Source organism: Myotis lucifugus, unplaced genomic scaffold, assembly GCF_000147115.1.
Source record: "Myotis lucifugus unplaced genomic scaffold, Myoluc2.0 scaffold_292, whole genome shotgun sequence".
Classification (NCBI taxonomy): Eukaryota; Metazoa; Chordata; class Mammalia; order Chiroptera; family Vespertilionidae; genus Myotis; species Myotis lucifugus.
Genome location: NW_005871340.1, coordinates 457,447 through 471,449, shown reverse-complemented (window position 1 = coordinate 471,449; position 14,003 = coordinate 457,447). Strand labels below are relative to the sequence as shown.

Sequence of the window (14,003 nt, the reverse complement as noted above, 5' to 3'; positions counted from 1 at the left end):
AGGATGAGCCACCTTGTGTCATGGTTCTGTGTGGCCTGTGACACGGTGTCTCCCTTGGGTTGTCCCATGCCCAGTCTGAGAAGTGGACCTCTGCAAGCTCTTCCTCACCCCACCAGGAGAGGCTGTGCTCGGTGCCTGAACCCAGCCTTCCCATTCTAATTTCACGCTGGGCAGTCTTGCTTTTCCTGGAGGCCCCACCCACCCCCACCCGTTTGTCAGCGGAAGAAGTGCAAGGGGGGTGCTGTGTATGGCAGCCCTCGCATGTGGTTGTGTCTTCTCCTTTTGCCCACGCCTTTTCCTCTTGGGGAAGAAGACATTTTTGAGCATGCCTCTGCACGCTGGCTTTTGGTCATTTGAGCCACAAATTCATTCATGTCTATGGGACCTTGTCACCCAACTGTGTGTTTAGCAGATGCCATGATCCAGGACCCTGCATCCTGTTACCAAGATATCATCAAGTAAACCATCCTGCCCCAGTCCCACGGGGCGGTGTGTCAAACAGGGGAGTTTGCCAGGATGATACACAAAACATTTAAGAACCCGGACACAGACCAGGCAGAGTGGACACAGGCGGCATTGCCGGAATGGGGTCCTGAGCCAGGTTTAACCGTTCAGACGGTGGAAGGGTTCCTGGGGTTCTGAGCTCAGTGGCTGTCTGCCACCCAGGACAGGCGTATGTGACAACTGGCGTGCTGTCCTGGTGAGGCCGTTTGGCAGCAGTCCTTGCTCATCCCGCTGACCAAGTGGGGACTTGGTACCTTTGTTTGTAAGCTTTCTGTCCTGGGCATTGGCTGGATTGGAGCTCACTGCCCCTCACTGTCTCTCCACCTGCCCCTCCCCTACCACTGTGGCCTGGCCCTGCCTGTCTCCTGGCAGTGCTCTGCCACCTGCGGAGAGGGCATCCAGCAGCGGCAGGTGGTGTGCCGGACCAATGCCAACAGTCTCGGACAGTGCGAGGGGGACAAGCCGGACACCATCCAGGCCTGCAGCCTGCCTGCCTGCAGAGGTGAGCCGGAGAGGATGGGGGGGTGGGGGAGGCCAGGCAGGCCCAGCTCCTCCAGACCCGATTCCCAGCCCAGCCTGTATCCTGGCCCCCTAGCAATCCCCAACATTAGAGGTGCTTCTCCCTGCTCACAGGAAACCTCCAGAACTCTACCGTGAGGGCTGACGTCCAGGCACTTGTGACCCCACAATCTGGGTCCCTACATCCTATTAACAAGATAACATCAAGTAAGTGTATTTCTGGGCCCCACTCCTCCCCCACCCTTCCAGTGGTCACTGCTCCATGTGGTGGAGCAGACCCAGCTTCCAGTCTGTGCATGTGACCTTAGCCTCCAGAAGCCTCAGATTCCTCAGCTGTGGGGTGGGGATAATGCTTGTCCTGGTCCATGATCCCTTATCTGCAATTCTAAAATGCTGAAAGCTGCAAATGTTTCCCTGAATTTGGTGCAGATTCATTTGGCAGCAAGATGTGACCTGAACTAACAAGAGATCAGTTATTCTGCTGTAAAAACATTGCCATATTTGGTTATAAGATGATGTCCCAATCTCCACTGGGAATGTTATACAATATGAAACAGTGAATATTATTTTTCTAACCTCAAAAGTTCTGAATTATGAGCCATGTATTGTTTCAAGATTTTTGGATAAGCAGTTGTAGATCTGAGCTGCGGTCCTACGGCTGTTGAGAGAATTAAATGAGATAATGCCTGCACCCCTGTCCAGCTGTCAGCTAACAACAACCAAAATAGTAGCTTCTCTCTGCCTCGTGATCAGTTCTTTCTCCCACACATGCATCCACCCACCCACCCATCCATCCATTCATCCATCTACCCATTCATGCACCCACCTATCTACTCACCCACCCATCCATCAATAATTGACTAAGCACCTGCTATGTACCAGGATCAATGTTCTATGTGCCCTTCTAAAGTCCTTCTCTCTTTCCCAAGGGTAAGTAATTGTAGATCTGAGTTAAGAAAATGAGTAGCAGAAAGACCACAGATCCTAACTCCTAGTAACCTCACCTGTAAAACAAAGCAGTCTGACTAGATGCCCTCAGAGAATTTTCTGGCTCTAACTTTGTGGCTTCTCTGCCCCTGTGCTGAGGCTCAGGCTGTGCAAGGGCCTGGGTTTCCTTCCCTTTTCCTCCCAAGAGCAAAGGATGGGGCTCTGATTCCGGTCCTAGAATTCTGGTGCCATCTAGAGGCCACCAGACTCATTCCTTCGACTTCTGTTGGCGCAGAAACAAAGCAAAAGAGACTAGTACAGTGAGCGCTCCTGTATGCCAGGAATTTTATAAATGTTATTTATCGTGTTATTATTCATTGATAAATGCCAGCGTTACCCCCATTTTACAGGTGACGAAACAGAGGGTGGTGGTAGAGAAATTGACTTGCCCAAGGCCTCACAGCTTTTAAGTGGGGGAGCCTTGATTGGAACCTAGATCTGCTTGATTCCACATTTACTGGTGGAGGGTTAGTGTTTGATCAGCATGTCACAAGGTGACTTACCTGGGTATTCGCCTGGTCCTGGTGGAGTGGACCAGACTCCTTTGGGTTGGTTGGGAGGAGGCATGGGTTCCCACTTCCACCCAGAGCAAGGTTCCCAAGGTCTGCTACACGTTAGAGTCACCCAGTGCCCAGGTCACACCCACCCCACCCGTCTCTCTGGGTGTGGGGGCTCGGCAGTGGCTGTTTGTAAAGCTCCCCAGGTGAATCCAGTTGGCAGCCAAATCTGACAACTCATGATGTAGGGCCTTGGTTCTCAGAGTTTCCCGTGTATTGGCATCACCCTGAAGGTCTTGTTAAAACACAGAGCTGGGCCCTCGCTGGTTTGGCTCAGTGGATAGAGCGTCAGCCCGTGGACTGAAGGGTCATGAGTTCGATTCTAGTCAAGGGCACATACCCAGGTTGTAGGCTTGATCCCCAGTGTGGGCGTGCAGGAGGCAGCCGATCAATGATTCTCTCTCATCATTGATGTTTCTCTCTCTCTCCCTTCCTTTCTCTGAAATCAATAAAAACATATTTAAAAACAAACAAACAAAAAACACAGAGCTGGGCCCCACCCCAGAGTTTCTGATTCGGGAGGCCTGGGTGAGGCCTGAGAATGTGCATTTCCAACAAGCGTCGGTGATGCTGACGCTGCAGGTTGGGGGCCTGCTTTGAGAACCACTGCTCGGGGTTTAGCCCCTCTGCCATATAATAAGGGCTGTTACTCAGTCCTGTCTCCTGTCAGGTGGCCCGTGTCTCCATCTGGGGAAAAGCTTTATAGTGCGTCCAGCCAGAGCAGGAGAAGGGCCTGCCGCTGGCGGGCTGAGGGGGAGGCCGGGGGTGTGTCCTGGTGTCAGCGGCTGACAGATGTCCTCCCGGCATCGGTCCTTGTTCTGTGTGTGCAGCAGAGCCCTGCATGGGGGACAGGTCGATCCTCTGTCAGATGGAGGTGCACGAGCGCTACTGCTCCATCCCCGGCTACCACCGGCTGTGCTGTGAGTCCTGCACCAAGAAGGCCTCAGGCCCTGCTGCCAGCCTGGACCCCGGCCTGACCTCACCGCCACCCTTCTCCACGCCTGGGAGCCCCTCGCCAGGAGCCAAGACCCCTCCAGAGGCTGTGGAGCCCACTGTGGGGCCAACGGGCTCAGACAACCATCCGCATGGCCGACCCACACAGCTCCCAGGACCTCTGGGTACAAGCCCCCCGGTGACCCAGCGTCTCGGCTTTGCTCCCCAGAAACTGAGTCCTGGAGCATTGCGGAGTACTTCCCCTGACGCCACCCGGGGGCAGCCTTGGGGCTGGACCCCTGGCCCACCTCTGCCAGCCTCTGAGGATAAAGGGCAACTCAGGGAAGACCTGGAGCATCCGGGCACCGGCCTTCCAGACACCTCCCCGGTGACATGAGCCCCGTCCTGCCCATCCCGCCGCCAGTCAAGTTTACACTCTGTGGGCCCAAGACCTCCAGCTCAGAGGACACCCAGCAGGCCAGGGGCAAGCACAGACTTCCTTTTAAATTATTTGCCTTCTTGTTCTAGTTTCGGGCTGTGATACTTTTCACCTGTGAAATGGGTGTGCGAGGAAGAGAAAAAATCAGGGAAAACCGTAACCTGAGATACCTCAGCAAGCAGCCCAGGTGACTGAGTCGAACCTCTCAGGGGCTCCTGTCTGTCTCTCCTGCCAGGACTGAGGGCCAGCTAACGCCCTGTCCTCACAGCCACTGGGTCCCACGCTGGATCCGTCCAGCTGCCTGTTTTCACAGAACTTGTGGGACCCCTGTGCAGGCCCTGTCTACCTGACCCCTCTGCTCAGAGGGGCACAGCAGGGCCAGGGAAGTTGAGGGCGGGGCCCCGGGGCAGTCAGAGAGGATGGGAGCTGGGGGTGAGGGCAGTTGGGGGGCTCCGCTGCCGGGCTGGGGCAGGTGGGAGGCGAGTTCATCTCTGGCCCAGCCTTTTGTAGCAAGAGCTCCGTGCAGCTCTTCCAGCCAAGGCCAAGGGGCGGTCAGCTCGCCACCAGTGTTGGTGGCCACCTCTGCCTCGGTAGACGGCACTTTCTGCTGCTTCTGGGACCTCCAGTCTACAGGTGGGCCTCCCAGCCTCACTCCAGCTCACCCAAGGGGGCTCTGGACACTCTAGAAAGTGTCTTCCTCATCCAGGGATTTCCCAACTGGTGCTAGAGCCACGGCTAGACCAGGAATGGCAACTAGGTCATCACATCACTCCAGAGCGTGAAGGGAGACGACCTGGAAGGGGACACAGAGGGGGACGTGCGTTCTCAGGCTGTGCCCCGTCAATCGTTGCCCTTTGCCAAAGACCACTCCTGCTGGAGTTAGGGGTCCTCTTCCCCCACCTGGCTCCAGCTGGGCCAGAGGTTTGTGGTGCTGATGGGGGAGAGGGGGGGGTCAGGCCTCAGAGCTGAGGACCAGAGTCCACTCATAGCCGGGCTCTGGAAATGACAGGGGCCACCCCGGGCGGGATATGAGCCTCTGCCCCCTGCTGGGGTGGGGAGGAGACGCTGACAGACAGCACTGTGGTGCCTCAGCTGCCCCTACCCCCTTACGTCCAAGGGCAGGTAACTTCCCTTGACCCTCTGGCTCTCTGGAAGCCACCTGAGTCCCCAAGGGTCCCTCCCAGGGGCCTCACCCCAAGTGGTGCAAGGGTCTCCCAGACCCTTCAGTAGCTGTAGAGGTGCTTGCTAGCTCTTCCTTCCCAGGTGAGGGCTGTTCTGAGCCAAGCTACAGGGATAGGAGCAGCGGGCCGGCCTGGGAGTGCCTGGGGCGGAGAGCCCTCCACATGCTGCCTGCCCCTCCTGATGCTGGGCACACACTGAACCATTCCTGTGACCCCGCCTGCCTGGGAAAGGGCTGTGAACTCTGCTTTTGAGATCCAGATCTTTGAATTGTTATGTATTTATTAACATTGTCCTTGGTGGTTTGTTCTGGACCCCAAAATGTTGTGTTGTGTGTTTTCTCTCTCTGTGTTTTGGAAGACAGGGGCTGGGCTGTGGCGAGACGATTGGGGGTGGGGGCTGGACGGCGAGATGCTAGAGGCACGAGAAGACTTGACCCGCAGCCTCCCTGCCTTGGCCTCACTGGCCCTGGCGCTCCTCTGAGCATCACTCAGGGTGGAGAGGTAAGAACAGGGCTGGGGGCCCACTCAGGTTTCACCGCCGAGTAGCTGTGTGGCCTCGGGAAAGTCGACATCCAGAATTTGGTCCAAAGGGTAGACGTGCTGGGGAGGTAGTTTTGGGATCTGCATGGCGAAGAACATTCTAAGGAGCAAGGCTGTCCACACATGCAAGGGTGACTTCCTTGGAAGGTGGTGAACATTCTTTCCCTGCAAAAGTCCTGTGGAGCACGGCTACAGCGTTTGGACAGGTTCAAGCCTCGGACTAATGAGAGGGCACCGTCCTCTCGTGGCAAAGCCACGTGCAAGTCCAGTTTGGATGGCAGAGCCCTCCCAGCACAATTATAGCCAACAGCTATGGTTGTGAGCTTGAACCTATGGTCCGAACACGTGGCCCCACGTGCCTGAGTGATAGAGTTCAGGTGCATGTAGTTGAGTAGGATTGAACCCAGAGAATGATATAAACAACTTGACCACGCCCCTACTTTGCCTCGTGGCATCTGCTATAAAATAAAGACAGGGCTTGTGGGCGTTGGCACTGTCCATCAGAGGGGCAGCGTCCCACCGAGACCCAGCTTTCATTCTCTTGTCTGTCTGTTCTAAGCCTTTCATCGCCCCCACTCAGGGTCACTGAACCAGGCTGAGCTGGCATGAGTATGCCATGGCCGTGCCGGCTCCCCACAAGTCCGAATGGAACGTGGATGCTGGGCAGATGGTAGGAGTGTGATGCATCTTATTAGGCAGGGCAGGCTGACATGAAACACGTGCTGTACAATTTAAAAGAACCAATCCACAGCTAACCCCCTGCGGTGTCAGACATTGCTAATCCATCACTGAGTGTATGGATTTGTTTCTCACAGGCCCCTCCCTAACATTGTGGGGCCCACAAGGACACAGAGAACCCCTCCAGGGACCTCACATGCCTGTGGGAGCATTCTAGCCCTCAACTTCAAGCTCCATTTATATCTCCCTGCAAAAACCCTCCTCCCCTTAGAAGCTGCCTCTTTTAAACAGCTATCACTTGGGCCTAGAAGTGCATACAGGGTAACTCAGGCACACCTTAGGGGGACTGACCTAGGGAGATGCTAGCACAGGCCCTAGAATTGCACTCAGGATTGTTCAGGCAGGGAATTCTGTGGGACCAGCTACCCAGGAGGTAGACCACAAAGAGGTGGATGACCCAGGTGGACATATGCCCTTGGTGCTGTGCAATCCTTGCCATGGTTGGTAGTGGGCAGAGTGGGCCTCTAAGAACCTCAGCACCCCCAGCTCTAACAGCAGTTTGAACACATTGCTTCTGTTCCCCTCCCCCACTGCCCGGGCAGCAGCATTTCCATCCTGAAATCTGTCCAGCTAAAACTTCATTTAAAAAAAATACATTTTTTTTATTGATTCAGAGAGGAAAGGAGAAGGAGAGAAAGATAGAAACATCAATGATGAGAGGGAATCATTGATTGGCTGCCTCCTGCACGCCCCCTACTGGGGATTGAGCCTGCAACCTGGGCATGTGCCCTTGATGGGAATGGAACCCGGGACCCTTCAGTTGGCAGGCCAGTGCTCTATCCACTGAGCAAAACCACCTCGGGCTAAATCTTCATTTTTAAGGGCACATAGTACCCCTTGTATGGCTAAATGACCATTTATTAAACCACATTCCTTAGGACTGAAAATTTAGGTTGTTTCTAAATTTTGATACCATAAACGATGTGAAGTAAATCTTTTCATTTTTACCTGATTTTTCTTAAGACAGCTTTCCAGAAGTGAATTAGAGTGAAAAATATACCAAAACCACATCTTGAAGGCACTTGATATATATTTCCTATTGCCTTCCATAAATTGTCCAGACTTTAGTCTCTCCAATGGGATAATAGTACGACCGCCCACCTCTTTAAAAGTTTGGTTTTCATCTTCTCAAATAACACTTTCAGAAGAAGTCTTGGGCATCCAAACAACATTGCCAGAACGTTTTGAATTTGCTGTCTGCATAGCAAGAATTGGCATTCATAACGGTGTCCCCAGGAGCCTAGGATACTTGAGGGGCCTTCCGACCATCTCGTTTAGTAGTCGGCAGGGTGTAGGGGGTAGAACATTGGTCTTGGAGGCAAAAGATCCAGGTTACAGCCCAACCCTGTGTCTTCATGTCTGACCGTTAGTGCTTCACTTGACCTACCAGCTGCAGGACAGGGAAAGCCATCTCTGACCTGCTCCCTTGATGGGGCAGTTGTGAAGATGGTATGGGAATATGGGAAGTAATCATGGGACCCATCGGTAAGTGTCAGCTTGTCCTTTGTATAAAGAGTTGTCAAGAAAGAAGTATGGTGATCGCAATGTGGCTTTCATTCCAGATTACTTTCTAGAAATGGGAACTTGAGTTTAGGGGGCTATATTGCTAACATTTATTGAACACATACTGTAAGGCCAGGCACTGTGCTATGCCCTTCACCTGATATCTCCCTAAATCCTTACAACAACCCCATGAGGAAACTGAGGCTCAGAGAGGTTGAGTCACTTGTCTAAGTCACACATCTAGCCAAGTGCAGACAGTCTCTCCATAAGCAGCTGAGGGAGATCATGCAGTTGACAAAACACATGCCTGGAATTCTGTGTGCAGGCCACCTGCTGGTACCCAGTAAGTGACAGTGTTTGCAAAAAGAAAAGGGCATAAGGTTCTTAGTATTGAAATCAGAACCCAGATAATCTACTTACTGGTTAATCTAGTGCTCTGGCTGGGAAGAATCCTATATAATAAGAGGCTAATATGCAAATTGTCCCCTTGGGAGTTCAACCAACCAGGAGTTTGACCACTCGCTATGACGTTCACTGACCACCAGGGGGTGGCATGGAATGAAGGCAGGTCCTGGCCAGCAGCTGGGGGAAGGAAGGCCCTGGCCGGCAGCGTAGGGACCCTATCCATGCATGAATTTTGTGCACTGGGCCTCTAGTTCTCATATAAAAGCAGAAGCCAAGGTTCAGGGTAATGAAGTAACTGCAGAAGGTGACACAGGGAGTGGCTGCGCCTGGCTCTAAAGCCACCAAGTCTATCCTTCCACTCTGCCAAGTAGCTGCAGAATTAGAACGTGGTCAGGGCACAATAGTCCTGGCCACTAGGTAAAACTAAGCTGTCAATCAACACCTTTTGCAGTGAACGGAATTGGATTCCCCACTGCTAACATCCTGTAATTTAGGATGCAATAAAATATACTTCACACAGAACTTGCCCTGATCCGTGACTGTGGGCAAAACCTTTCCCAGCTTCTACTATAAAATAGATGATTGAACTCAGTGCTCATTGGGCTATTGTTCCAGCCAAGGGCCAAATGGTCTCAGGGGGGCCATTGTTATGGGGATGTGGAGGTTAAGGGGCAGGGAGAGCTAGAGCGCTGACGCGGTGGACATGAATGAGCTGGGACGGCATGTGTGTCCAGAGCAGGATGCCCCCACTCCAGGCAAATCTTGTAAATGAGAGTGGGGAATATAGCGAATGAGAGCTTATGCCAGGCCGAACAGGATCCAGAGTTTCCATAGCTTCTGATGTTTTCAGAGAAATCTCAACTCCTGAGTTTTAAGTGTTAACAAAGAATAAATACTCCAAAGCTCAAATGAAACTTGTCAACGGTTTTGTCCTTGAGCCACATGCTGCCTCTGGTCTGCTGAGCTGGCCCAAGGTGGGCTGGTCTGGACCTTCCCAGAGCCACCAGCACAGCAGCTTTGCTTGGAGCTCCTCCCCCCCGCCCCTCTTCAATTCTGGGGTGTGCAGCTCCGGGTCAGGTTACTTTAAAGGGCTAGGAGCCTGTGAGGAGAGCCTTCCCTTTGCCCTGGCTAGACGGGTTTGGAGGGAGTGCTGTTAGCAGCTTTAGAAAGAGGGGCCAAAGAGGGTTCTGGCTGTGCGACTGAGGGGATCATGTCTGTCTCTGTGCCTCAGTTTCTTTTCGATCTCTCCATGATACCTCGCAAAGCAGGATGCTGGGCTGACTACATGCTCGGTTGTCCCTTACTAGCTATGACAAGTTACTTAAGCTCCCTTTGCCTCGTTTCTTCACCTAAAAAGGGGAGGGGGGAGAATAGTAATATTTAATCTGATTATGAGAACGAAATGGGATCATATATATTAAATGCTAAGCATAGTGCCAGGGACACCAAAGGCCTTGAACAAATGTTAGTGACTTTTATTACCGGGATACCCACTTAATTCTATGGTTTGAACTTAGAATCACAGACTGTCCAAGTAAGAAGGGGCCTAAGTGAGCTGAGGGCTGACCGGATGCCCAGAGAGAGGAGGGACTTCCCGGGACAGACAGCTCGCTGCGGGCAGGCCAAGTGCCACCACGGCTCTTCTGTGACAGGGATTTGGGGAGAGCCCCTGGGAGGTGCACCCTGCTCATTAGCCCTTCACCCAAGTGCTGTCCATGATTGGGACTGGACAATTGCCCGCCTTCCTGCCTGGGCAGCTATGTTGGGGTGCCCACCCTATCTTAGAAGAAGTGGACAGCCCTGGACGGTATGGCAAGGTTGGTTGCTTTAGTCCCATGCCTCGCAGGATTGCAGGTTCAATTCCCAGTAAAGGCACATACCTAGGTTGTGGGTTTGATCCTCAGTCGATCCTGTACGGGAGACAACTAGTCGATGTTTCCTCTCTCACATCAGTATTTCTCCTCCCCCTCGCCCTCTCTCTCCCCCTCCCCCTCTCCCTCTAAAATCAATAAAAACATAGCCTCCATGAGGATTAAAAAAACCACCAGGTGGTAGACCAGTGGTTCTCAACCTTGGCTGCACATTAGAATCACCTGGGAATCTGTTTAAAATCCTGATTTCTGGGCAACTGATTTCTGAGAACCACTGAGGTAGACAGACCTGGGAGAGCTGCTAATAGCACTTTTCCTCCCCTTTCCTGCTGGCAGGAAGGAAACACCTAAGCAATCATTACCTGGGTTAATTATCTCTGATGGGAAACAAAAGCTGAGCCAAATGGAAAAAAACAGAGCTGGGCTGCATCAGTGTAATACCAGCTCCAAAGGCTAAACAGCCAGAGACCCAGAGGACAAGCCTGAGTTTCAACAAAATCAAACCGACTGACTTGGGGCGTCCAGGCAGCACCGAGTGACGCTGGACAGGGGGAGGAGGGTGTCTTTTCTGAGGTTTGGATTCCCCCTGAAGCTATCAGTTCTGGATTGGTGACTTTCTGAGGCAGGATTGGGGGAAACGAGGAGTAACTGGGGGCAGGTGCTGTCAGGAGGCAGGGTGGTTTAGCAATTGGGTATGGCCAGGAATAAACTAAAAGCCACAGGGCTCTGGGGGGTCTCCTTAGTAAGAAGGCCACCGTTACTAAGATCCTGTCACCTCGCAGCGGCGTTGGGTCTGCCCGCAGCCTGCCTGGGGAATGGCAGGGCGCTGTGGGTTTTCTAGTCTGAGCTGATTTTCGTGCTTGTATCCTCTTCAGGTTTTTACTCCTTCACAAGCAAGTCAGCCAAAAGTAACACACAATTACTATTACAGCATCGTTGTTGTCATTTTTATTTCCTTTTGCATGATTCAGTGGCCCAGATTGTTGTCATTTTTATTTCCTTTTGCATGATTCAGTGGCCCAGAGGAAATGAAAGTAGCCAGGAATGGGTCACTAACGTAGAAACCTAGGCAGGGTCTCAACTAAAACCACATGCTTCTGGGAGATTCACCCAGAGACGCCACACCTGAGGCCGAGCCGAATGAAGGCTCCAGGAATGAGCACGTGCTTTGCTCCCTGAAAATAGCACGATGAGAGCAGTTGGGCAAAGAGAAGCCTAGAAAACCCACAGGTTCCCACCCCCCAATCGGGTGGAAAGGGGACTGTGTGCTTGGGAATGCCCGAATGGGCACTGTAACACTTGATATTTGTCTCCCATTAGGGATACAGATCATCTCAGACGGAGACGGGCAAATTGCTGGTATGCACCTCTCCCTCTCCCAGCTGGCAGGAACAAAGTGTGTAGGCAAAAATTAGTTTATATGAATAATCTCTGATGGTGAACAAAGGCTTAGGTGGATAGAATGAACAAATGCTGGACTACATGGAAGCAAACAAAATGTGAGATCCTCAGACCAGCTTGGGTGGCGGGCTTTTCTTGCAGGGCATTCCCTGTAGAACTAAGGTCCAGACAGGATCGAGAGTCCTCGTACAAAACAGGGATTTTGTTTTTACAACAAAATTATATTTGAGTAGACATTTATTCAAAGCAGATACACAAATGGCCAATAAGCACATGAAAAGGTGTTAAATACCAGATGCCATCTGGGAAAGGCACATTAAAACCACAATGAGCCCAGATGGTGTCGCCCAGTGGTTGAGCATAGACCCATGAACCAGGAGGTCATGGTTCTATTCCCGGTCAGGGTATATGCCCAGGTTGTGGGCTTGATCACCAATAGCAGGGTGTGCAGGAGGCAGCCGATCAATGATTCTCATCTTTGATGTTTCTCTCTCTCCCTTTCCCTTTCTCTCTGAAATCAATAAAAATATATATTAAAAAGGACACCAGGACTTTAAAAAAAAAAAAAAACCCACAATGAGCCTGCTCTGGCCGGGTGGACAAGTGGTTAGAGCATTGGGCGTGCACCAAAGAGTTTCCGGTTTGATTCCCAGTTAAGTGTGTGTGGGAGGCAACCAATCAATGTCTCTCTCTCTCATTTCAATGTTTCTTTCTCTACTTCCCCCTCCCCCTTTCCCTTCCACACTCTCTGAAGAATCAATGGAAAAAATAACCTCACTCCTCAGGTAAGGATTATTTAAAAAAAAAAAAAGTTTTCTGTGACTGGAGTATTTGGGAAAACCCTCAGGGACTTAATCCATCTGAATTGAGTGAGGTGGAGCAGTGCTGTGGAATGGAGCCACAATCCATGGACTGAACTCAGTAGAAGTAGGAGCTGACAGCCACAGTGACCTTGACATTGTAAATCCTCAGTGCCTCCCTCCCCTTCACCCTTCATGGAATTGGCAGAAATCTCAAGGATGACACTGGACTTCCTAGAGAGTCAAGGCCATCTTCTCTAGATCTTAAAAGACAGGGGCAACCTGGGTGCATCTGAGTCACATTTATATAATAATGTCCCTTTCCCCTTGACCTTGCCAACCACCATTTTGCTAACCCATATGCAACCACAACTTTTGGTGAGGGTTTCAGTTTGTAAGGCAGTAGAGTCTAGTGGGGATTCTACAACCAGACACGTTGGGTTTGGATCTGGGCTCTGCCACTTACTATGTGGCTGTGGACAACTTATTTCACCTTTCTGAGCTTCGGTTTATTCATCTATAAAATGGGAGTTACGATATTAACCCACTACCTCATGGAGCTTTGGGGAGAATAAATATAATACTCTATAGAAAGCATGTAGAACAATTCACATAGTGTTTGAGGAGTAGAGTGAAGAAATAAAATGGACTTGTTACAATCAAGCTGCTAAATTATTAAAATTAAGTAGACCGAGGCGTGAGGAAACAATTACTCTTGTTCTGACTGACTCTGGGAACTTAAAGTTTTGAACTTTCCAGTCCTGCGTCAATACCTGGATGGGCACCAGTGCGTTGTGCGTTAATGCCTGGCCGGGCATCAAACCTTCAATTAACCATTTGAATTACCTCAAGAAGGAACTGTGCCATTGTCTAGACCCCCAGACCTCAGACAGCCACCATCGTGGACCAAGCCAGGGGCAAAGAGTGCAGACCTGGATGTGCTTTTTACTGTTAAGAACCCCCAGCTTTTTGTTCTCCTGTGGAACACGCTGGGAATCGTCTAGTTGTGGTTCCAGTTTGCGAACCCTAAGACCCTTGAGTAAACCTGTGTCACTTATCTCGACCCAAAGCTGCTTGACTCTTTTGGCTCAGTTCACAGTGTTCATTAACTCTTGCTGAAGCCCCTGCCTCAGTGCCTGGGAGGAATGCAGTAATTGGTGTCGCTGATGGTTTTAAGGAGGCCTGTGGATGCCTGACCTCTGCTCCAATCTACCAGCGCCTTGTGTGTCTTGGTTCAGAGAGAGGCAGAGCTTTTTTCTCAGGCCGTCTTAGCCACTACCTGCCCTTTAGTTCCTGGGACGCGAAAGAACCGGGTAAGCCCCACGCTGGCACCTGGGCATTCTCCAAGGGAGTGGGATGGTTCCCTGCAGCTCACCCCTCCTCCAGGAATAAGCGCCCCAAGCTCAGACCTGTTGCTGAGAGGAGAGTGGAACTGTCCTCTTAAAGGGAGGGTGGTGCTTTAATGGGCTCTATGTGAAAGGAAAGGACGTATTGCTGTTGAGGCGGCTGAGGCAGGCACAAGCTGGAGCGCAGGGCTGGCTCTCGAGTAGGGTGGGCAAAGCTGGCTCTGGAGACAGGTAGGTGAGGCGGCTTTGGAGCCAGGTGGGTGAGGCGGCGCCCGCTCC

At 51.7% G+C, this 14,003-nt stretch overlaps 1 protein-coding gene across 1 annotated transcript in view; it reads left to right on the top strand.

Moving 5' to 3' along the window:
* ADAMTS14 (ADAM metallopeptidase with thrombospondin type 1 motif 14) overlaps nucleotides 1–4,360 on the top strand; it is an 86,740-nt gene extending 82,380 nt beyond the window's left edge. The window contains exons 20-22 of the mRNA XM_023763584.1: nucleotides 877–1,006; nucleotides 1,138–1,230; nucleotides 3,398–4,360. Of these exons, the coding sequence (XP_023619352.1) occupies nucleotides 877–1,006; nucleotides 1,138–1,230; nucleotides 3,398–3,897 (723 nt within the window). The 3' untranslated portion in view covers nucleotides 3,898–4,360. The remainder of the gene's footprint in view (nucleotides 1–876; nucleotides 1,007–1,137; nucleotides 1,231–3,397) is intronic.
* Nucleotides 4,361–14,003: the final 9,643 nt, after the last annotated feature.